Genomic DNA, 25,165 nt, shown 5'->3' on the forward strand with positions numbered 1-25,165 from the left:
GAACAAGTAAGATTATATCTACATAATATTAGTAGTTGTGTTATGCAAAAGTTAAACAAGTAGTGTAATTATTGGACAACTGAACTTGTTGTTCCGTCAACTATTCAAGTTGTCCAACAACAGTAAAAGTTGTAAACATACAACTTAGCTATTATTGTACAACTAAATTAGTTATTTCAAAAATATTATATATCTACATAATATTAATTGTGTTATGCAATATTGAAATACTATTGTAATTATAAGACAACTAAACTTGTTTCCACAACTACTTTAGTTGTCCAACAACAATAAAAGTGATTTCCACAATCATATATTACTGAAGTTGTAATTGGACAACTGATTCAGTTGTTTTTAAATTATGAATAACTTTTTTTTTTTTAAATGCAGATGCAAAATCAGGTTGTTCACCCTTTTCTTTTTCCAACAAACATAGAGAAGGAACAAATTTATGTTCAAGATATTGAGTCATATGAAGATAGTTTAGATTCAAAAATTGATGCTTTAAAAGAAGAGTTGGCACTTGTAACAGCTATAAAATTGAATATAACTGTTGTTAAAGAAGGTCTTGAGATAACTGGTGGAGAGAATAGTGTTGCGAGAAATTATGGAGTTGAGAGAGATGGTGATGGCCAGATTGCTTTAGATACTTGTAGATCTTTTGGTGGAGTAGGAAGAGATGAATCATATTTAGCTGATCTTGGTAAGGGAGAAGATACCCCTGATGTGATAAAAACAACAAATGTGAATGTCTTCAATATTGATTGTTGCTGTAAATGTGAAACATGTTGTGATAAGTATGAAACTCTTTTGAATGAAGTAAAATCTTTGTCAACAAAGTTAGATGGGCAGCAATATATCCAAGTTATGCAAGAAAATCTCCTTATACTCCTGCGTTAAAAAGAAGGTTGGCCATGAATTCCAAAGCCAAAAATGCAATGAAGAGTAGATTGGAAGTGAATTTGTACAAACCTCTTGATGTGGAGAAAAGAGAGATCTTTAGTGTCTTAATTAGCAAAAAGGAAGAGGAAAGAAAAATGTATTTGAATGGTAGATTTAATTATCAGGACTTGATGAGCATGACTGATCCATATTTTTTGTTCGAGTGCAAGGTAAATACTACTATATTTTTAATTTATACAATAATTTATTGATATTGAATTGACTCTCAACTTTATTTTGGCAGCAAGTTGATGAGATCTTGTCCCTTATGCGCAAGAGACAGATTTGGTATCCCAAGCACTATGACTAAACAAATTTTATTTTAGATCTAAATTTCTACAACACCTTATATAATCAGTACAACAACTTGAGAGAGAAGAGTTTAGTGGATGGTTCTCCACCAATGCATGAGGCACTCATATCGTTTGAGATGGACGGTGACATACTCAAGTACTGTAAGGGTGAAATGCCCTATCCATATGGCCGAAAGTGGAATGGAGCAAAAAGAATTTACACCGTGATGAACATAAAGAATACACACTTTATTGCACTTGAATTTTTGATGGAGATGGGCTTGATTCAAGTTTATGATTGCAATATTCATATGTGTGATGAGTCGACTTTTCTTACATTAATTCAACCCATTCTCGAATTGTGGCCCAAACTACTCAAGCAGAGCGAGATGTTCAATCATTTGTCTGAAATTTTTTTGAATGATGCATGGTCATATGAGCGTCTAAAGAATGTGCCAAGTAACAATTCTCATGCGGCATGTGGACTATATGCTTGTGTTTTTATTGATCACTTGCTTACTAAGACAGATATGAGCTGCCTTAACGACAATGAGGTGGATAATTTTAGGATGAAATATGTTGTTGTTGTGCTTGAGAATGAATTAATTCCTTGAGAGAGTAGTTGTGTACAAAGTTGATTTTTGTACTTCATTGACAAAACATTTGGATCAATGAAATTATTGTATTAGTTTTTTATTTAATTATTTCAGTATTTTGTGTTTTTGTTATCAATTACTCTAATTGTCTCTACAACTGCTTCAATCGTCCCTGTAAGTGCTTCAGTTGTTCGTACAATTGGTTCAATTGTTCCTACAACTACTTCAGTTGTTCGTACAACTGGTTCAATTGTTTCTACAACTAGTTTAGTTGTTCCTGCAACTGGTTTAGTTGTTCGTCTAATTCTTTAGTTGTTTTGCACAAAATTGCATAGTTTATACTTAATAATTTACAAAATAACTTGATCGATCTTTAATTTTTACTAAACGACTTAGTTTATACTTAATAATCCACAAAATAACTCGATCGATCTTTAATTTTTACTAAACGACTTAGTTTATACTTAATAATCCACAATATAACTCGATCGATCTTTAATTTTTACTAAACGGCTTAGTTTATACTTAATAATCTACAAAATAACTCGATCGATCTTTAATTTTTACTAAATGACTTAGTTTATACTTAATAATCCACAAAATAACTCGATCAATCATTAATTTTTACTAAACAACTTAGTTTATACTTAAGAATTTACAAAATAACTCGATTGACCTTTAATTTTTTTTACTAAACGACTTAGTTTATACTAATAATTCACAAAATAACTCGATCGATCTTCAATTATTGTTAAACGACTTAGTTTATACTTAATAATTCACAAAATAACTCTATTGATCTTCAATATCAATGCGAAGTAATCTTAATAATTATAAAAATTGTCCCAACAACTATTAGAGTTGTTAGACAGCTATCCGAAGTTGTTGGACAACTGTGAGAAGACGTTGGACAATTAAAAAGTTGTTGGATAATAATGTGCAGTTAATTGAAAAACTTGACCCCTTCAACTGTATCCGTTGTCCAACAACTTTTGAAGTTGTTGGTATACATCTAATAAAAATCTTAACTACATAATTGTTTGAACTAATCATAGCATTTGTAAATACATGTTATGCATACGATAATAACTCATGAAACTACACCATTACTTGTTCCTGCAACTTCATTCGATCTCGTAGGACATGAAGTTTTTTTGTGGACAAATCTTTTACATAGAGAGCATTTATTTCTTTTCTTTGAAATCACTTCTCCTATAGTAGGTACTCGTTTCAGTTGCTTCCTTCCCAGTTTAGTTTTCTTTTCAGGTGGAGGTATTACTCTCTCTAAAATTTTCAGAGGAAGATTCCAAAATTCTTCAGCTGGCACTGGATAGATTGGATCTGCATATGCAAGTATATATGACTCTACCTTATAATACGGAAAAGAGTACTCATAAATCATCTTGCCATATTCATCTCCAAATTTCTGTCTGAGCGCAGCCATAGCATGTTGACAGGGTATTTTATCCAAGTCAAACTCTTGACACAAACATATTTTACTTCGAAGATGGACCATTGCGATTCCATTGTCCGCGGTGACGCTGAAGGTGTCTTCATCAATTTGATGAACCAATAATTTATTTCCCAGATTCTTATTAGCCATTATTTTAGTTTCAGCTGAAGGAACGAAGGTGGTTTTTAACTTGGCGTATGCCATTCTTCTCTCATGAAATTTTTCCGACATCTCTTGCTTATATCATTTAACAAGGCAATAATGGGAAATTCTCTTGCTTCATTGAACATTGCATTAACAGACTCAGCAATATTTGAGGTCAATACATCATATCTGAAATATAAAAATTCAAAAATATCAAAAATTAAAATACAAACTATTGCAGATTTTTAATAACTATTATAGTTTTGAAAACAACTATTTTTAATGTCCCACAACTTCTGCAGCTGTTGAAACAACTATGAAAGTTGTCCAACGACTATAATAATTGTTCCAACGATTATAATAATTGTCCCAACAACTACAATAATTGTTCGAACAACTATACTAATTATTCCAACAACTACAACAATTGTTAGAGACCTGCAATATTTATGTTTGAACTAGTAAGAAAGTTTACCTGTTTCCTGGAAAATATGCTCTACTCCATTTGTGAAACCCAACATTCTCAAGATAATCAGCGACCTCCGCATTGATAATTCGGATTTGTTCAAAATGGTCATGGAACACATCTCTCCGATATGCTTTTGTTGCATGGTAATAATGTCCAAGAAAAGCTTCACGATGAAAAATTTTATGGGCATTTTCACCAAAATGCCTCGTGCAACATCTATGGTATTCTTCAGAGTAAAATTTTGATAGTGTTTTTTCTATGTTTGGATGCCTATCAGAAATAATGCACAACTCAGAAGTATCAGGGACTATGTCCAACAATTTCTCAAAAAAGTACTCATATGCGGCATCACATTCCTTATCTACTACACAAAATGCAACAGGAAAAACATGATTTTCTGTATCCTGTGCGACAGCACATAACAAAACTCCATCGTAACGACCTCTTAAGAATGTTCCATCAACGGCTAAAACTTTTCTCATATGCACAAACCCCCTAATCCAAGCTCCATAAGATGCAAAAAAATATTTGAACCTTCCCTTGTCATCAAGCTTTAACGATGTCTTGCTTCCTTCATTTATAGTCATAAGCATATGACAATAACCATCTAGAACTGCATATCCGTGCTCTGGTGTCCCTTTTATCATAGCCTTTGCTATCTCACTACTTTTCCAACACTTCCGGTAACTAATCTTGCAGCCCAAATCTGCTTGCACTATATCTTTTATGTCTTTTGTGGAAGGACCTTTTCCATTCAAGTAATTAGGTTGTATGTCTTCTGCAATGACATCTGCTGAGGCATGTGGATGATGACTTGTAAAGTGTTGTGCCCCACATGAGTGAATGTTGCGATACTTTGTAATTTCAAATCTATTACAACTTTTAAGTTTTGTAGCTCGCAACCACCAATCACAATTCTGATCTACACATTTAGCACAATACACATCTTTAGAACTCTTCACAGATTTGAATCTTTGATCTTTCTTCACGGAAGCAAGCTTCAACAATTTAGTTAATTCTTGCTTGTCCTTGAAAATTTTACCCTTATAAAAATCTGTGCCGTCATCATCTGTGTAGCGGCTACCTTGTGTTGATATTGGATGTAGTGAAGCTTCCTCATTTATAGGAATATCCATTGTAACAGGATGCTCTTCAACATTTACAACTGAATTTGTAGTCTCTATAATCTTCTCAACCATAGATATCCTTAAAATTGGCCTACTTTGATCATCCAACAAAAATCGCAAATCAAGATCGTTTTTTATCCTAGAAGGAGCTCCTTTTTGCTTTTCAATAAAGTCAAGCATGTAACTAATAGATAGATCATTTTTATCACAATCTAATTCAAACCTAGAAACAATGATGTCAACCAATTCATCGTACGTAACATTCTCACTTATCTTTATCGGTACTGTCTTCCGGCCCTTCGAACGCCAAGTATAACGAGTAGGATTCTCCACCCATTCACCATGTAAATCAACTCCTATTATTATATGGTCTTCCATAGAGAGAAACAATACCTGGAGACATAACAAGTAAGACATTTATCAAAGAACTGCAAAATTGCAAAAGAACATTGATTACTTGTTTTACATCTATTTAGTTACCTCACAACTATCAACAATTGGTATAAAAGTTTAGTAGCTTTGGAGACTGCTATAATTCTTCAATTATTTATTTCAACAATTAATACTTTGCCCACAATTATATTACTTGTCCTAAAAACTAATCCGTTGACCAGCAACTGAACACAACTGTCAAACAACTGCAATAGTTGTTGGGACAACTTCTATAATTGTTCGATAACTACAGACAGTTGTTGGACAACTTCTATAATCGTCCGATAGCTACAGACTGTTGTTAGACAATTTCTATATCTGACAGAGATGTTTATTTATTTCTACAAACAACTTCAGCAGTTGTCCAGACAACTACGAAAGTTGTTGGCTGAAATAATCAAATTAGATTTAATAAACCTAGCTGAAGAATGGACACAAAGTAATTTTTATACTTATCAATAATGTTCTTTTGAGTTAATTTCAAGATCAAACGAAAACCAATGCAATGCAAAAAGTTCAAAAATTTTTGGTATCCATTTTCACAAAATTTTCTCGATAGATCTTCTCATAAACCACATATATGCTTACAAATTAAGAATGATGAGGATGAAGAAAAAGAAGAAGAAGGGAATTGAGAAGCATACTTCAGCCTCGTTGAAGACTTGGTAGTTGTCCTTCAGGCTCGTTGTTGAAGACGCTGCAGGTGAGAAAAAAGTACCGCCTTTTTTCTTCTCATATATTTTAGTGAAATTTTAGGTATTTTGAGGTAAAAAATATAGGGTAAAAGTGTAAAAGTTAAAAGTTTGGGGCTGTTGAGGAAAGATTTTTTAATTTCATTAATATTAATTATATATTTGTCACTTCTACCTAATATTTAAAACTTGGAGGACTCTTACCTAATTAACAAACTACTTTGTCACTTTTAATACACTATCCCGGTGGATGACCCCAAAAGTTGACACGTGGCTAAAATACAAAACAATATGCCTATAGCTAGAAGGAGATTCCCCCAAAATTTAGTAAGTCGCAGCGGTGGCGCTACCCATTTCTCCGCACCAAATGAGAAGGAGTAGTAGTAGCATTTTTAGGAAAGAAAATAAATCCTCGAAAATGCGGCTCCGAAGAGAAAAAATAAAAGGGATGCCCTAACATCCAAAAACCTAGGGTTTCAACTGCGGCCGGAGAGTAATTTCTTCTCTTAATCAATTCCTCTCACTCTCTCGGGGTCGTGTAGGACTCCGATCTCCTTCATCGGGGAATCGAGCTTCACGCTGCATCTTAATCTTCGCCAATTGGAATGGCGGGCACTTCTTCAATTCTCATTGGTCAACTTACCATTGATCTTCCAGTAAAATTCTTATTCCCATTATTTGTTAACTGTTTTTTTCAATTGATTTTAGTTGAATTATGAATACGATTGTTGATTCTTTGTTTTGATTAACTCGACTGCTTTGAGTTGATTCCAATTGCATTGTAGGATAATCTGGTAAGTCACGCTGCAGTGGTAGTAGGATTGTGCTTGTTAACCTAGGATTTTCGATGGGCTGAATATATCCATAAAAGAAATTTGGTTACTCGCATCACTAAGTGCAGTTTTCTTCTTGTTCTCTCTAGTTGGTCTTTCATTTCCATTTGATTTCATAGAGTATGGTGGCCTATCCCATTTCTTGATTGGACTTATTTATACTGGAGTGAACCTTTCCTCCAAATATGGTGTTTAATACTTGACGATATTATCTAAAACCATTGTTTCATTACTTAAAGCGATGCATAGTGAGGATCATAGCTTCATAGTTGAAGTCATGAACTTCAACAAAGTGTAAGCTTAAGAGTTCAGACATGATTGGTGAATTGCATAATTTGTAACTTCACTTCTTGCACTTGGTTAGTGCTGATTCTTTTTTCTAATACAATCCGTTATCATTATCTATAAAAGAAAAAAACAAGGTGTAAGCTTCAAAAAATGACATGCAAAGTGATCACAACTAGAAGTGATCAAGAAATCGATTAATACCAGCATTATTGTAATTTGATGCGATAATTAGTTATTTTAGTAGTTCATAACTGTTTGATACTTATTAATACTTGAATTGTGCGCTTCGCCTAAAAAAATAATGCACTTCATTTCTCGCTTTTCGCTTCAAGGCCCATGATGTTTTTTTTTTCTTTTCGCTTTTAAAAATACCAGCAATTGAGATGTTACCTTCTCAAAAAAAAAACCACACTGGCAATTGGGTTGTCATAATGATGGTGTTGCAATAGTTGAGTTGCGAACAAGAGACCAGCTCTAAAAAATGATAGTGTTGGAAGTTAGGTGTGTGTAGATTCTTAGTCTCTTATGTTTTGGGGTTCCATTTTATTACCACATTTATTGACAATTGGTGTGTGGAACCATATTTCTGTTCCACCAATGTCTTTCTCATAATTATTTTCCTATTCTCAATTCCTTTCTGCTCACTGCATTGTCCTGGTGGCTTGCACTTTTGACTTCGAGGACAGGAAAACTATTTGTCAATCTTATTCTCAATGTTTGCCATTTTCTTGTTACCCTTAGTTATATAGTTATATTTCCTTCTGTGACTTATTATGTCATCCAATGCTATACTGCTTTGGACAGATTGATGCACCTGAAGGAACAACCATAGAAGCTGATGAATTCTTATCAGTTACTGAATCTTTGAAGGGACAATTTGCTTCTAAACGTGCTGATTATGTAAAGGTGCGTTTTATGAATTGTTAGTTTTCTCCCACTTCCCCCCAATGTTTTATTGTGTATTTCGATTGAGGTGCTTTTACAAGGTTTGTACAACCAAGGATCTGTTTTGTCTACTTCCAGAAAAGGACAGAAGAGAATGCACAAAAGGCGTATGATTTGGGGGAATTTTTTTTGAAGTTGTCAACAGAGAGAAAAAATCTTATAGTTCATGGTGCGGATATTAGCATTGATCTTCTGTCTAAGAGACAGCAGGATGTAATTAATATGCAAACTGGGATTGGTTCCAGCAATGGAGATAATGATAGCAATAGTTGTGAAGATGATGGATATGCCTCTTCTGAAATTCGTCTAGGATCTAGCATTGCTGTCAATAGTGCTGTATGTCCCATTATACTTCCTCAAGTGGAAAGACTGCCTCAATATACTACATGGGTATTTTTGGATAGGTATGTTAAGTTACCTTGATGGACAAGTCATGTGGTCTTCAAGTTTGATTTGTGCCTCTTCTTTTCCTTATATTCTTAATTTAGCTTGCTTCCTATATGAAATTTGAGGTTCTTTCATCAGTATGGCATGCTATTGAACCTCATGAATGTCTAACCATATATTTCTTGATAATCTTCAATTTACAATTATTTTCCTTACTGAGTATTTTTTAGGTGTTAACTGTTGCATCTGATCATACAAGGGATGTATTTAGTGCAATTTTGAATCACCTGTGCTCACCCTTTACAGTGGCTTTGATCTTAGTGTCTTGTGTTTTTCATCATCGGAATTTAAAATCATCTGCTTCTGGACTTTTGTATAATTATTGATCCTCTAGGCCTTAGAAATGTTTTATTTTGCACTATGGGATTTCATTTTATGCCTGTTCTCGGAAGGGATGTCAGTTGAACAAGGATGACAAATTCAAAGTTATTCCCGCCGAGGAGGAAACCATTTAAATGGCATTGACATCCTTCTCTCCTTCTATAGCTTCTTTCCAATGAGAGTGGAAGTCTTCTTGTTTTTGGTGTTGTCTTTTAATTTTAAGTTTCCAGTAACATTGTAAATCACGATTCTAAAACTGGTAACACTCTAAAATTTCATCATTCTTGTTGAAGATTATTATCTCCTTAAACGTATCCCCTCTCCCTTATTGTGTGGGAGAATCAGACTTAAATCACTAGACTACAGCTTTGGCAATTGTTGAAGATGAAGAGTTTTCTTGTTATTTTTGACTGTTCTGATCCTACTTTGACTTGTGCAGAAATCAGGAGATGCCCGTGAATCAATCAGTGGTTGGTTGTAGAAGAATTTATTATGACAAGAATAGTGGAGAAGCTCTAATTTGCAGTGATAGTGAGGAAGAATTACTTGAAGACAAACAAGAAAAGAAGTTTGTAGAGTACGAAGATGTTATGCTGCGGTTGGTATAATTAAGCTACATAAAGTACTGGATTGAATTGTGCCCTCCTATATTTTTGGTTTTTCTTTCTACTGTATTAGAATCATCAATCAGAACATTCTTTCCACATGAAACAATGGTGTCATGTGTTATGAATCTTGATATATAAATCAGCTCGTTAAAGGGAGGCTGAAATCTTAGAGTTCATTAAAAGAGGGAACTCCGATCTTGTTAAAGGGAGGCTGAAATCTTAGAGTTCATTAAAAGAGGGAACTCCGATCTCTTCAGCTCTTCAAATGGAAGAGAGAAATCTAATCTCTTGTTTTTTGCTGAAGAATGACTTATTGATTTATTCATCAAAAGCCCCTTTAAATAAGAGTCTTATTACATCAATAGGAAGTCTAATTCTTACGAAAGTAGGAGACCTAAATCCTATTCCAAACTAATAACTATAACTTAATCTAATCCTTATGAAACTATGAAATATAAACTCCATTTTAGAATAATAAATGAAGTTACTTAAATTATAAAAAAATAATAAATAAATATAATTAAATACTTAAATTAATTGTCTTCCTTGCATCCACAACATCATGTTTCTTAGAGCAGGGTATTTTTTGCCATTGGTAGATCATTAGCATATCACCTCATGACAATCAGATCATTTTTTTCCTGGGGTCTAGCTCCATATTCAGATAGAGAATATTACCTACTAGATATGTTATGGCACTCTTAAATGTCTATACATTATTTGTTATTCTTGTCTCTCTTTAGTAGTAATTTTACCTATTATTTGTCTAGAACTATGAGCTCAGTACCATTTTCAGATTTTACGCTGTTCTAAATGTAATATAGATCTTTGTTCAGTTAATGTCAAATACAGATCTCTTCTGTTTTAGCCTCTTCTCTTGCCATCCATCTTTGTGATCAATTAATTAAAGAAAGCAGTTCCTTAAAAACTTAATTTCTTTCACAAAGATGCCCTTTGAAACTCATTTTAGGACGTTTCAACTTGTACATATGAACTATGTTTAAATCTTTAATTATCTGGAATATAGCATGCCATACGGAAAGGGTTCACATGGTCTTGAGCTTGGAGCATGGCTTATAAGATTTTCATTATGGTCTGCTATTTGTTGCTGGATTGTTTGCTAAATGTTCTTTTAAATACCGGTGAAGTAGATTTTGTCTGGCACTTTTCATAGAATGTGCTATCTAATCCAATATGTGGCTAAGATGATGTATCACTGTTTACTTACTTGCAGTTCAACTATCCAACAAATTGGCCTGTCTGATACAGTGTTAGAATTGCTAGGGCAGTTCTTGTCTAGAAAACCCAGTGAAGTCAAGGTACACACTTCGTTTAGAGAATAACTACTCCTTGTTATTCCTTTATAAAAAAACAAAACAAACTACACTCTATTATTAAGTTCTCATTATCGAATAAAACTGCTCACAATGCGAACTATTGTCCAGCTGTTTCCCATTTGGTTTTTCTGGGTTTATTACAGAGATAAATCACAATCCAGTGTCTATCTTATACAGGCAAGATATGAAGATCTTGTTAAGGACAAACATGAATGCCCCCCAAAGAACGAGAACATCCAAGGGACTCCAGATTTATTTCTTGACAATGATCTTGATGCTGCTCTAGATTCTTTTGACACCCTATTTTGTCGTCGATGCCTTGTATGTATATATCTGTTCTTTTAACTCCTGGCTTGTTTTCTGCTTCATACTTTTCCTTCTGAATATACTTCTTTCCTTTTTCTCGTTTTGTCCTCACTTGCAGGTTTTTGATTGTCAATCACATGGATGTTCACAGGACCTGATTTTTCCGGTATGGAATGGCTATTTAACCAATGTTTTAGTGTCTCAGAACTCTGTACTTCGAAACAGATTCTTATAGTGTGTTTTACTCCTTACATTCATAAGGCTGAAAAACAATTGCCATGGTGCTCTCCCGACGTGGATAAGGAGCCCTGTTGTTCAAATTGCTATCGCCTGGTATCTTGCTCCCCTTCTTTTATGTAATTTCTGTTGACATCAATTTGGCCCTGACCTGAATCTTTTCCTTTATAAACAACTATCATTTCTTAGTAGTGGTATGTACTTATTCTTTACTCCTATTGTGGCAACAATACCTACTAACCTTCTGAGCTCTTTTACTCATTTCTGGCCATCAAGAAGGAAAGCGAAGCTGGATTGACCCCCTCTCAGATTGCTAATCATGGAGAAAACCATGTCCGACTATCTGAAATTGCTAATAATACTGAGGTGTCTGGTAGGGAGCATCTATCAAGGACATCAAATTCTTGCGAAAGCGAAAGTGCTTCATTGATTGCAAAGAACATCTCTGAGAATATCGGTTCAGAGCTTAGGCTGTTATGTGACATCACTACTGTTCAGCGTTCTGCTTCTCCATCTAACAGAAAATCTGATAGTAAAGTGGGGAGCACCAAAGGAAAATGCAAGAGAATAGCTGAAAATGTTCTAGTTGCCACTAAAAAGCGGCAAATAAATCTGATGGCTGTGGAGTCTGACTATATAGCTTCTGGAAGTCTAGTGTCCAAAGACTTGAATCTCCACTCTAATTCACATAAGGATTTCAAAGATGTTGGTTCATGTTCCCTAGAATCACAACAACCTCAGTGTGGTAGAACTTCTAGGAGGGACATCTCTCCAGTATTGGGCAGTAAAAATTCTTTGCAAGGTGAGGGTTTTGGTTGCCAATATGAAGACGCTGCCAGTGAAAAAAATGGGATGAATCATGACGACACATTGAGGGAGAATGAGTTTGGGGATGAGAATAACTGCAATCAAGAAATAGATGGTGACAAACCATGGAGACCACTTGAAAAGGCTCTCTTTGAAAAAGGTCTGGAAATGTTTGGTCGGAGCAGGTCAGTTAACTTCAAATTACTCTTTGCAACTAATTCTACTCCTGTTCTTCTCAGTTCTTTGACGTTGTATACCTTGTTTGTCAACACTATCTCTTCTGTAATATCTTCATAAATCATTCACTCAAATACTGGCTTACTTTTGTCTAATAAGAAATTGTTGTGCTAGCTTTTTAATCAAATTCATGCTAGTTCTCAATAGGCAAACTAGAACTTGCAAAATATTCCTCATTAATTTCCTCCGAACTAAGTTGGAAATGGCAATCGGACTTTTTATGTTTGATGATTGTGTGTGCATTCAATTCCTGTTTTACTTGTCAATGCTCTCCTAGACGAATGAAAATGCTAGACCACTGCTGGCAAAATTTACCTGACTTGAGCACCTTATTTTGTCATACAGCTGCATGATTGCTCGAAATCTGCTGAATGGTTTAAAAACTTGTTGGGAGGTGTTCCAGTATATGAACAATTCCGAGAATAAGCTATCCCTAGTAAGTGATGGGGTGAATGGAATGTTTCAAGGCTCTTTTAAGGGTGATGGCCATACAATCGTGGTTAGTATATTGACTTTGTTCATCAGCATGTTGCTTTGTGTTCTTGTTGAACAGTAGTAATATTATTATTACCCCCACTTAAGTTGATCCTGTTTTGAATTCAATTTCAGGGTAATCAACCACGGAGAAAATCTAGATTCTTACATAGAAGAGGTAGAGTTCGCCGCTTAAAATACACAGGGAAATCAGCTGGATATAATGCACTTAGGAAAAGAATATCTCAGAGGAAAGACAAGCTTTGCCGTCACTATAATCCATGTAATTGTCAAGTACCTTGTGGAAAAGAGTGTCCTTGTATCGTAAATGGGACCCCCTGTGAAAAATATTGTGGGTAAGACAGCATTCTTCTCGACTAACTCCAGTGCGATAATAATGTGGGACCTGGGCTGTAAATTATTCTTATGAAATCCACAGTGCTAAACCATTTTTATTGTTTTCTGGGGTTTGTCCATCTTTTTCGTTTTTGGTCTCTTAAACAACTCTTTAACCACAGTTTTGTGCCTATATTAATTAGTTCTTCTTCTATGCTTTGTCATTCTTATATTCTAGATGCAAGAGTATCAAGAATTGCAAGAATCACTTTCGTGGTTGTTTTTGCATAAAAGGTCAGTGTAGAAGCAGGCAATGCCCTTGCTTTGCTGTTGACAGGGAATGCGATCCTGATGTTTGCCGAAATTGTTGGATCAGGTGAGCTCCTGGTAGTGCTATGGATTTATTGTCTGTTTTTATCTATTTCCTGAAAGTTGGTGATATAAGTTTGCAGTGTCAAGCTGGAAGTATTTCTAGTGCCTATGAGCATCTGTGTCCTCGGATTCCCCATCTTTGGTGTACTTTCTTGTTTTTAGTGGTTGCTAATTTCCATTCATCTTGCGTTTTTGAGATCTTGTATCGCCCCTCCATGCTCACTCTACTTTATCGACAGCCTAAACTATGATTTTTAATTTGCTTGTGCCAAGCTAACACACTAAAGGGTTTGTTTGGTTCGTGGACTAGTTATGCAAGGCCTGTAATGTATGAATTATTATGCATTGAATAATTAAGAAGAGTTTGATACGCGGTGCATAATTATGAAGGGACTGCTATTCTGTGGATGGTAGTGTGAGGTTGTTAGCTGAGAACAATAATATAGGGGTCGTTATACAATATCTACTTTAAAGGTAATTTTATTGATAAGTACTCTTATTGATGTATTGTTAATATGCGTAGGCTTATTCTAAGACCTAGACTACTCCGCCTCAAATCCTACCAACTTGAGATTGTCAGTAAGAATCCCCACCGACCATGCTGGCCCTATCTTAGACTATTCCTCCCAGGCTGAAATAATACAATAGTGAATAGACTGTTGTAGAGTTTATTACGGGAAATCAAATGCCACATTGGTTATGCAGAAGTTTATATGAAAATTTTCCGAGTTTATGTTAGTAATCATTATTTTATGTTTTTCTTATAATGGTAACATTCTATATATTAACAAGTATACTATACCAACCATATAGTCTTCCAAACAGACAATTATAAAATAGAGGAAACTCGCCATCTATTCGTTTCTTACATGTAGTCTAAAACATCAAAAATATCTTTAGTTTCTACTTAACATTCCTGTTTACACCAAAAATAATAAAGGCTTAAGCAATTCATCTTCAACTTCTAGATATTGCATTGCTATCCTCGAAACACCTTTGGTTTCTATATCCTACAAAATACATGTTGGGACAATCCTCCATCTCTCATTCTGGTTGGATAAAATTCCTACTCATCCCAACTGTCTAGTCTCCTTAACTCCTTTGTGTTTCCTGGCATTGGCATCACCCATCTGATTTCCCTCAAATCATTGAAGATTTTCCAAATATTTTCTGTCTACTTGTAGCGTAAAAAGCATAATTTTATGTTACAAATTAGACACTGTATTTAGTTATGCAAAACTTTATTGTTGTGCGATCAATTGATTCCTAAAAGCATAAGCTATTAAGACAAATTCACCGTGTTATCTTCATCTACCATACTTAACCAAACCATCTATGTAACATTTCTCTAGCTTTTTCTCTCCCTAAAATGACCAACCTTATTGATTTATTTGATGGCTGATAATTATTTATTGCTGAGCGAGTGACAACTGAGGAGCAAGCTTTTCAAGCTCGAGTGAATGTTGACATCAATTTATGTTTTATCAAGAGTTAAAAGGTCTTTTTGTTGTAGTATTGGAGTAGTTAATCGTGACATAAAATCTTGTATAAGAAAACAAGTGTGTGAGGTTGGCTGCATAAGAAAAACAATCTCATCACTAATGCAACAGTTGGATGGTAGTTTTAAATAATACACATACTAAATTATGCAGAAATCTATTTTTATTATATACACGGGACATAATATGGAATAAAAATGCATGTATAAGCAATGGGGATTAAGCTTTTAAGGACAAAATGTGCTTTTCAAGTAGTAATTCTTGTATAACAATCCCTCCATTATTAACCAACTTTTAACTGCCCTTCATTATTAATCGCCACATATAAACAATCGTTATGTTATAAAACCCACATAACTAGTAAATGAATCAAAAAACACATAATTTGTTCATTTTAATATCCTTCATTTTCAGTTATAAAGCTTCCATGTCTATGTTATTTGGCTCTTGCAGCTGTGGTGATGGGACTCTCGATATTCCTCCACAAAGAGGTGACAATAATGACTGCGAGAACATGAAGCTTCTTCTCAAACAACATCAAAGGGTAATTATCACTATTTATTTGTGAAGGCTAGTTTGTTATTTTTATTCCAAGTTAGAGGTTGCCACTAAGACAAATGATTATATATGTCCTCCCTCTGTTCTCAAAGTTTAATTAGATGGATAAAGTTTGAATTTGGCATTATCGTATTTTAAGTTCGGGTATTAACCAGTCTTTTTAGTTGAACCTTTGATTCATGTTAGACATTGTAACGGACAAAAGTGAATAATTGATAATTTTTAATAATGTATCATCTCACTTTAGGGTCTTGTGAGGCTTTTAAAATTGTGCTGCTCTCTTTTCTTCCTCACCCTTCCTATTCATGTATTATCTTTAGACTTTAGAGCTGCTCTAGTGTAAGAATGGAGGTTTTCAAGTTCCAGTTCTAGGCTAGTTGTTATCCCTTACATTAATTTTTGCAGGTTCTTCTTGGACGGTCTGATGTGTCTGGATGGGGTGCTTTCTTGAAGGTAATATCTAAGAACAGTTATGCTCTTTCTCTCTCTATCTGCACATCCTTGTTATTTTTGGGCTTATGTTTAGAATTGCTCACAGAATAGTGTTGGAAAGCACGAGTACCTTGGAGAATATACCGGTGAAATAATCTCACACCATGAAGCTGATAGGCGTGGAAAGATTTATGATCTTATAAATTCTTCATTTCTCTTCAATTTGAATGACCAGGCATGAGAAACGACTTGCCGTTCATACCTTGTTAAGTTAGTCCTTAGGGTAGGGCCTCAACTGTGGTCTGATGCAAATCACTTGTCTTGTGTGCATGTAGTGTGTGCTTGATGCTTATCGGAAAGGTGACAAGTTGAAGTTCGCAAACCATTCTCCTGATCCAAATTGCTACCCCAAGGTAATTGCTGAAATTTGCGTAGGCACTCTCTAGATTGATTTGCCTATGGTAGATTCAATAATGCTCAATTAACTCTGTGACAGGTTATTATGGCTGGTGGAGATCACAAAGTTGGTATATTTGCCAAACAAAGAATTTGTGCAGGAGAGGAACTCTTCTATGATTATTGTTATGCGCCAGATACACCACATGTCTGGGCAAGGAAGCCTGAGGCACCCACTACAAGAAAGTAAGCTTGCAACAAATGTTGTATTAAGTTACATAAGTCATTTGTCTTACATTTGGCATAAATGTCTCAAATTTCAATGTCGGAAATTTTCTGACATCTAAGTAAATGTCGGTAAAATAGTTACGACATTTCAACTTCACCTTTATTAAAAAAAAAAAAAAATTTACGACATTTATTTATGACATTTGTGAAATGTCACATTAAAATTTCAAAAATATAGGTTGATGTCGCTAAACGTATAATGACATTTCTTTATGACTTTTATCAAATTTCAGCATTATATGTTTTTAGCTTATTTTTTGCGACATCTTTAAAAGTGTTTGGAATTTTTTTGAATTATTATTGACGCTAATGCATATATTTTTAATACATCCTGCAAATATCAGCAATGATTTCTTTTAACTATACATAATATCATAAGCATCTAAATTCAAATAATATACCATATACCTACAAATTTGTTAACAATAGATGACATAAACATGGATCATATATTGAAAAACAAAAGTTATCTTCAACTAATTCCAACAATAAAAATCTTTTATCTCAGAAATCTGTAATCTCGGCAATAAAACAATGTCATTGGTTTCTTTTAACTTTATATGAAATCATAACCATCTAAATTAAAATAATATACCTACAAATTTCATTAACCATAGAAAACATAAATGGGGATTATATATGAAAAAATAGGAGTTCTTTTTAACATTCTAGGAAAATCTAACTAATTTTTGCCCCCAAGGCCTAGCTCAAGTGGTAATAGGTCACTGGTTCAAGGGGAAGGGTGGAGGGGGGACCCATTATCCGCCGAGTTTAGAAGGCTGTGATTGGTCCAAAGGGGCGGGTCACTGGGAGATTGCTCGGTTATCAAAAAAAAAAAAAAAACTAATTTTGGAACAAAAAGAGATGTTCTTCTTCCACTCTTTCTGCACCTACTTCTGTGGTTCCTCTCCAATTTAATTGTGTTAGTTAATTTGATAGCCTCTTGTATGTGATTGGAAGTGACTGATGTCGCAGCCCTTGTTATAAAATGAAAAGCAAATTATTAGGAAGTAATTAAAAGTTAACAATAATCCTCATAGTTACTTACACGAACATTTTCATTTAGCGAATATTATTAGAAGTACAACTTTCTTAAAATCGTCGCTTTTGTTATACAATTGAGGTGATCAATATTGGTCAATGAAGTCGAAAACAAAAAAAATAGGTGATTTCTTCTCATCCATCCTAGCCTTGGCGGATAGAGTTAACTGGTACTTGTTGTTGGTAGGAGGTGGCAGGTTTCCTATGGAATTAATCAAGGTGCGTAGAAGCTAGCCTGGACACCACAAATATATATCTAAAAAGAAGCACTCAATTATGTATTGTCCGTTAAAGAGCTCACAAATAAACTACAAAATTTTATAAACATTGAATATGATCATGGGTTATTGACTCAGTAATTTAAAGTCGTAATTGCATTACTTTCGATTTATGATATACTAACATATATAACCTACTTTGTACCTGCTAGCGTGGCTAGATCCCACAATGGTACTTATATGTACTTGAGCAATTTTCCACTCATGAGCTAGCTTTTGGAGTTGACTTAGGCCCATGTCCCATATCCTTACATGGTTTTAGTGTCAGGTTCATCCCCGTTTAGACTCTCGGTCCATGTCCTAGTTGGGTCTGGGCGTGAAAGGGGTGTTAGTGTGGCTACATCCCACTTTGGTTGGGGAATGGTATGATGAACTGCTTTTATGCACTTCAACAATCATTCCTTCATGAGCTAGCTTTTAAGGTTGGGTTAGGCTCAGGTGTCATATTTTTAATATCCACATAAAAAGAAAATAAGAGTGGTTGAATGAGAAAAATAATTTGAATTTTTTTAAAATCAAGCAAACTATATATTAAACGGTGTTTGATGCATAAATGTTTTTCTTTCTAATTATTATTTTTTGGTTATTTCTATTTTCTACCTATTAGTTTTATGAGCAAGCAACTCAATGTTGTAGGCAAATTTAGCCCTTCCATAATGAGCTCATCGGTATTTAATATCTTCGTTACAGAATGCAATCTTTAAAATTTAAAGAAATAATATTAACCCATAATTTTAAAGATACGATGTATTAATGCTAAGAATTTTAAAAATTGAACCATCAAATTAAAATTATGGATTTGAATCTCTTGGCATAATTTGTAAAATGGAATAATCATAATAAGTGGAAAAAAAGACTTAACACACTAATTCAATTTTAGAATTTGATCTTTGATATTCGGTATGCCGGTCATTATTAAGGATGGCCTAATAATTGGGAAATCAAGAGCTCAAACTTTAAAGCAGAATTTTTTAACAGCATGAAAAAAATATTCATTGAAGTAGATACTGCACTTGTCTAATGTAAATGGAAATTGGCACAAAAATGTTCATTCACATATCATATGGTTCAATTTTTCATTTTGACTCTTTGAGCCTCTTATCTCCACCTTCCAATAATCATTTTCTATTTGTTTTATTTCCTTTTTTGATTTCTTACCGAAACTTGGTTAATAAGATCTTGAGAAAATTATTTTATCTATTTAGAGACTAATCACATAGATTCGGAGGGAGACAAACTACTCAAATATTATTTACTAATTGAAATTACATATTGCAAGCTACTATAATTTGTGGCAAATATCGTTGTAAATAATTATTATTGTTCTGGACCAAAATAAATACATATATTTATGGTAAAAGTATCATGCTATGTTCTCAAGTAAGGTGAACAATAAAACAATAGATTAAAAAAAGTTTCAAATAGTGTTGTATATAATTTGTTGACTTCTGTTACTTTGTAGCACAAGAAAAGAAGTTAGATGAATGAATTTTCCATTTCATATTGGTTATTGGTCCACCTATTTCTTGCCTTTTATATTTGTTTTTCCTTCTTCGTTTCATTCACATTTTTTCCTCTCAAGTTCTTTCTTCGTCAAGTTTAAAACATTGAAAGATACAACATATAAAAAACTTGAAGAATTAACTCAGGTGAAATTAGTCTATGAATCAAATCTATCATAGATGCTTCTAGTGCATTGTATCATAAAAAGAACATAAATATCATATGTGAACAACTAAATATCTGCATCTTTTTTCCTTGATTGGTTGTTATTAGCATTATTATTTAATACCATAACTAGGGAATCAGAAATATAGTGAAACCAACCTTTGTACTTTTTTTCTAGGAAATAAATGTTATCTCATGTATTCAGATTAGCAAACCAGAAATAATAAAAGATGAAAAGAAAAACACAAAGAACTATTCGAGTCCACAGAACCCACTGTGTGTCCTTAAGAAATTTAATCCCCTCAAGTACCCGAGGTTGCAGATTAATTTCTCCCAAGATAAAACGGATTAACCATTAAAGAAGTAGTGGTACCTCAAACTTCAATAATTTCAACGAACTCAAAATGACAGCAACGAATCACACACAGAGACACGATCGATCGATTTTGTTTTGTAAGAAATGTATGCAAAAGAAGGGAAGAATTCGATACAACAAAATGAGAGAAAACCTCTCTATTTATAGCCAACAAAGGGTAAAGGTCACAACTCTTTGGAAAGAAGACAACCTTTCAGAAAGGTCACAACACTTTGGAAAAGGCATAACCTTTCAAACGGTCACAATCCTTTAGAAAGGACACAACCTTTCATAAAGTTCACAACCCTTCGACATAGTCACAACTCTTCAGGAGAGTCACAACCCTTCATTTCCTGTTCACACCTTTAAAACCCAACAATAAATACGTTCATTTAGAACCTAAATTCACTGATAGTAGTGTGCAACTGGTGCACTTAAGTCTAAAACAGTCACCACACCCTATGGAGTAAGCATCTGGAAGTCCATCAGAGCTCACTGGGAAGACTATCAGTGAAGTTAGGATCTAAATGGTTGGATCATCACTCTCAGAGGAGGACCCAATGACTGGGAAATGGAGGTAAACAATATTTCTGCAAACTATAGAAAGGAGGAGGGATATCTCTGAAGTTGAAGACACCATGATTCGGTAGGGGAGGGGTAAGAAGATATACACTGTCAGGGGAGCATATGCTTATTTTGGAAATGAGGGCCAACATGAGACAGATTGGCCCTGGAAGCAGATTTGGAGGGCCAAAGTTCCTTTGAAGGTCAACTGTTTTTCTTGATTAGTAGCTAGAAAGGCTTGTCTCACTCGTGAGAAACTTCAGAGATGAGCTCTAGATGCTTCTTATGCAAAGCCACCGATGAGAACAACAGCTATCTCTTCATCCACCGTGGTTATACCTCACAATTTTTGCAGCTTTTCTCATTCTAGAAACCTTAAATGGGTGATGCCTGGGAACACTTTTGAGCTTCTGATTCCTTGAGACCAAGCAGGGAGCAATGTTAGGCAAAAGATATGGTGGAGAGCTATTCCTACTTGTATTTGGTTGACCATTTGGATGGTAAGTAATAACAGATGTTTTTAAGATAAGAGCAATTCTATCCAGTAAGTTGAGAAGAATTGCATTTTTGGTCTAAAGGATTTTGTATAGAGGAGGCCAACTTCATACTAGACTTTCTAGAAGCCTTGTGAAATGTACATAGGCTTTCTACTTTTGTTTTACTGTGGCCAACACACCATTAATGCAGATGAATATATGTTACCATTATAATAAAAAAGAACCAAAGATTCAAGAGCTTGCCATCACCTCTGAAAACTAAACTGATTGGCCTCTAATAATCCTTGAGCAAATGTAGGGTAGATCTAAAACATGTAGTCTTCCAAAAACTTTAAATCTAAACTTAGGTAGGTTGAGTACCCAACAATCCTGTTGCAACAACACGATGCTTTGAAGGAATTATGACAACTTCTTTCAAAATCAGACTTAGGAAGATAAAAGGAGGGAAATAGTAGGATATCTAAGCAAAGTTGGAGAATTTGTTTGCTACAACTTCTTCTGCAACCATGCTTATGTTTTCTTTGAAACTCCAAGCCTCATCAAGTTAATGTTCTTTTATTCAAAAGATTGAAAGAGTAATGACTATTTTGTGTTCTTGTTTATTCTTATTACTTGCATGTATAACAATTTTTATAGAATTAAATTTAGTTTGAAGGAGGTCAATGAGTATAATTTTCTTAAAAGTTACATAAATAATATTAAGAATATATTCTAAAAAAACTGAAGAAAATATTAATTCTTGAAAATGATGAATGTTAAACTTATTTAACTAGCCAACATATGAATTGCATTTTGTTCCTATAGTTCATTTGGTAGGATGCATTAGTAAAATAGTTGTATGCATTAACTTTGGTGTATTACTAATACCTTGTTTGGTACACTTTTTCAACTTGCATTAGCTATACATTATACACTCTATTTGGTATTATGCTATGTATAATTGATACATGAAAAACCATGGTATTAGCAATGCAAGAGGTTTCCATGCATGCATTAGCATTTTTAAAGATACAATTGCCCTTCTAAACCTTTTCCACCGTATTTGTGGAGGGTATTTTTCTGAACAATTTTTTCAAAAGAAATTATGCAATGCATATTATTTTTAGTACACCAAATCAAACACCGCATAAAAAATAGTCTCATCATAATTAATGCAAGCATAATTAATACCAACATTACTAATACATACACCCTACCAAACTACCCCTAAGTGTGTTGCTTTTTGTTATAGACATGGGTGTTCCTAAATTCTTGAATATGATGAATATTAAACTTATTTAATGGAGCTCCTACGGAAGGGTAAAAATAAAAAAAGTATTCTAATATTGAAAGAATCGTAAAGATCATGCATGAGAAGACGAGTAATGCGCTCCCTAAACAAAGATAACTGAAAAGCAAGAACTAAGCTCAAATATGCCCTCAAAAAGTAGTCCAGAAAGATGAAAGCATCTAATCTATTTTACCCTGTGCGCACCAAAGGGTAGCAGCTGCGGTTTCCCTTGTCATAAAAAAAAAGTCTATTTCAAATTGTTCATTCTACTTGCCTATCTGTTGCAGATGCCTTCTGAGCAAGTAGATCAAATTTTAAAGATCATTAACGAAATAGCGGATTTGACCAAATTGATCATGTTTTACAGAGAACAATAAAAACCAGATGAGAAGTGAAAATATATTGAAGTGCCAACTCAACATTATACACTTTTATAAAGTGACACAAAAAATCTCAAATGGCCATACATAAATACTAGTACATGTTAAAAGATAGTATAGGAGGAGTCTTTAAATGAGGATAATAATGTTGTTCAACTGATAATCTTCAAGAAACATTATAGTAAAAGAAAAAAACACAACCATTTCAACCGCATTTAAATTAGAAATTCAGATGAGTGAACAAAACAGAACTAAATAGAGGTAAGCACTTACCCAAAAATGTAGTACTCTTTGATCAGAACATTTGAGGATTGTCCATTGTTGTGTCTATGTCACTTACTGATTCTCTATGACCAGGTAAGATCCGCATATCTGCTAATGGAGCGCGACTCTGAACTCTGAGAAATTGATCGGTGTGCTCGAAAGGGATATGAAGTAAGTCCAAAAGGAAATTCCCTGTACGCTTTCTGTGTTGCTTTAGATTCCAATCAACAAAAACTATCTTCTGGTAAAGTCGAATCTATCGGCAGCAAGATAATACAGAGCTCCTGCTTCTCTTTTTAAGAGATTACAAAGAAAACAATCACCGGCGAAAACAGTCCAGTTGACATCACTGCCACTGAGGGTTGAGATGCTAGGGTTTTTGTGTTTTTGAGAGAAGAATGCTAGAGTACTCTCTTTTTCCCTTTTTCTAAGAGAACTGTAGATGGTCTGATATTTTTTACTTTCCATTAGCAAAACTTTAAAGTTATAAATGTAAGAAAATTTCCTCTATTTGTTTGTAGATGTCACTTAATGCCGACTAATATTGTGACATTTGCATTAAAAGTCCCAATAACTTAGATATTTTTAATCAAATGTCATTAATTTTATGACATTTAATATACATGTCATTAATTAAATGTCGTTGTAGGCCTACTTTCTGATAGTGTCTAGGGTAGAAATGAAGGTTTGGATAGTTCCAGCTTTATTTAGGCTAATTGTAATTCCTTACATTAATTTGCAGGTTCTTCTTGGAAGATCTGATGTGTCTGGCTGGGGTGCTTTCTTGTAGGTAATCTCTAACAGTGTTAATCTTTTTCTTTCTGTCTTTATATCCTTGTTATTTTTGGGCTCATGTTTAGCATTACTAACAGAATGGTGATGGAAAGCATGAGAACCTTGGGGAGCATACTGGTGAAATAATGTCACACCATGAAGCTGATAAGCCTGGAATAATTTATGGATCGTGAAAGTTCTTTGTTTCTCTTCAATTTAAAGGATCAGGCATGAGAAGCAACTTGCCCTTCATACCCTGTTAAGTTACTCCATAGGGTAGGGCCTCAGCTGTAGTCTTACGTGAATCACTTGTCTTGTGTACATGTAGTTTATACAATGATGCTTATTGGTGGAAGAGTGACAAGTTGAAGATCGCAAACCAGTCCCTGATCCAAGTTGCTACCCCAAGGTAATTGCTGAAATTTTCGTAGGCATTCCCTGGATTGGTTTGTCTATGGTAGATTCAATAATGCTCAATTAACTCTTTGACAGGTTATTATGGCGGCTGGTGTCACAGAGTTGATATATTTGCCAAAGAAATAATTTGTGCAGGAGAGGAACTCCTCTATAATTACCATTATCAGCCAGATACAATGTCTGCCTGGGATAGATGAGGAGCTCTTCTATGATTATCATATCATCTCTTTCTAAGAAAGAGTTTACTGTTACTTCAAGGGCTTTGCTTTTTTATTGGCTCATTCTTTTTTCCAACAACATATTATCTACATTGACCGCCTGATTGACCTTGTGATCCATTCTTTTTAGGGACTTTTATTGTTGTTATGAGCAAACCACATGGTTCAAACTCCGACAAATGGACAAAAGACAAGGCAATGATTCTAATCCATATCTTACATGATGATGCGAGGAAGTATGTATGTAATGGTTCTACCCTTAATGGTCCACATTGGAGGGAAGTTATAGATGAGTTTTGGATGAACTCTGGCAAGTAAGAAACATACAAACACCCAATTAAGTTCAAGTGCAACAGATTAAGGATAGAAACAAAAAGAATAATTGAGGACATCCTTCAAGGTTGCTCTGGATATGGTTGGGATCCTGAAAATAACTGAGGTACTCGTCATCTGAGATTTGGGCAGATCATGTATTGGTAAGTTATCTAGAGGTGTGAAAGTATGTATGTTCTATTTTTGCACATTGAGCTAACATTTTGTTTTCAATATTTACGGAAAAAGAGAAAAAAC

General features: G+C 34.3%; 2 protein-coding genes across 6 annotated transcripts; one reads left to right on the forward strand and one right to left on the reverse strand.

Moving 5' to 3' along the window:
- Positions 1-2,921: 2,921 nt before the first annotated feature.
- LOC125847461 (uncharacterized) lies at positions 2,922-3,434 on the reverse strand. The gene has a single exon (XM_049527078.1). It carries the CDS (start codon positions 3,432-3,434, stop codon positions 2,922-2,924), a length of 513 nt encoding a protein of 170 aa, XP_049383035.1.
- A 3,144-nt stretch (positions 3,435-6,578) lies between these two features.
- LOC125848053 (histone-lysine N-methyltransferase CLF-like) lies at positions 6,579-24,921 on the forward strand. Of its 5 annotated transcripts, none has more exons than XM_049527842.1 (20): positions 6,580-6,804; positions 8,074-8,175; positions 8,293-8,618; positions 9,422-9,580; positions 10,825-10,909; positions 11,105-11,248; positions 11,352-11,399; positions 11,495-11,566; positions 11,747-12,462; positions 12,860-13,013; positions 13,124-13,344; positions 13,563-13,700; positions 15,649-15,739; positions 16,159-16,206; positions 16,292-16,420; positions 16,521-16,598; positions 16,682-16,827; positions 23,929-23,976; positions 24,059-24,369; positions 24,453-24,554. In XM_049527842.1, exons 1-19 carry the CDS (start codon positions 6,754-6,756, stop codon positions 24,105-24,107), a joined length of 2,805 nt encoding a protein of 934 aa, XP_049383799.1. In that variant the 5' UTR covers positions 6,580-6,753; the 3' UTR covers positions 24,108-24,369; positions 24,453-24,554. The 5 variants fall into 5 exon arrangements, with proteins under 5 accessions (XP_049383803.1, XP_049383799.1, XP_049383801.1 ...); XM_049527844.1 differs by having other exon boundaries at positions 23,929-23,972; XM_049527843.1 differs by having other exon boundaries at positions 11,750-12,462.
- Positions 24,922-25,165: the final 244 nt, after the last annotated feature.

Source organism: Solanum stenotomum, chromosome 12 (genome assembly GCF_019186545.1).
Source record: "Solanum stenotomum isolate F172 chromosome 12, ASM1918654v1, whole genome shotgun sequence".
NCBI lineage: Eukaryota > Viridiplantae > Streptophyta > Magnoliopsida > Solanales > Solanaceae > Solanum > Solanum stenotomum.

Bases quoted from the DNA above. Each gene is read 5' to 3' on its own strand.
- LOC125847461 (XM_049527078.1), bottom strand. From the start codon at position 3,434: ATGGCTAATAAGAATCTGGGAAATAAATTATTGGTTCATCAAATTGAT.
- LOC125848053 (XM_049527842.1), top strand. From the start codon at position 6,754: ATGGCGGGCACTTCTTCAATTCTCATTGGTCAACTTACCATTGATCTT. The intron at 10,910-11,104 runs GTACACACTTCG...TATCTTATACAG, and splicing joins GAAAACCCAGTGAAGTCAAG to GCAAGATATGAAGATCTTGT. The intron at 11,400-11,494 runs GTATGGAATGGC...TACATTCATAAG, and splicing joins CACAGGACCTGATTTTTCCG to GCTGAAAAACAATTGCCATG.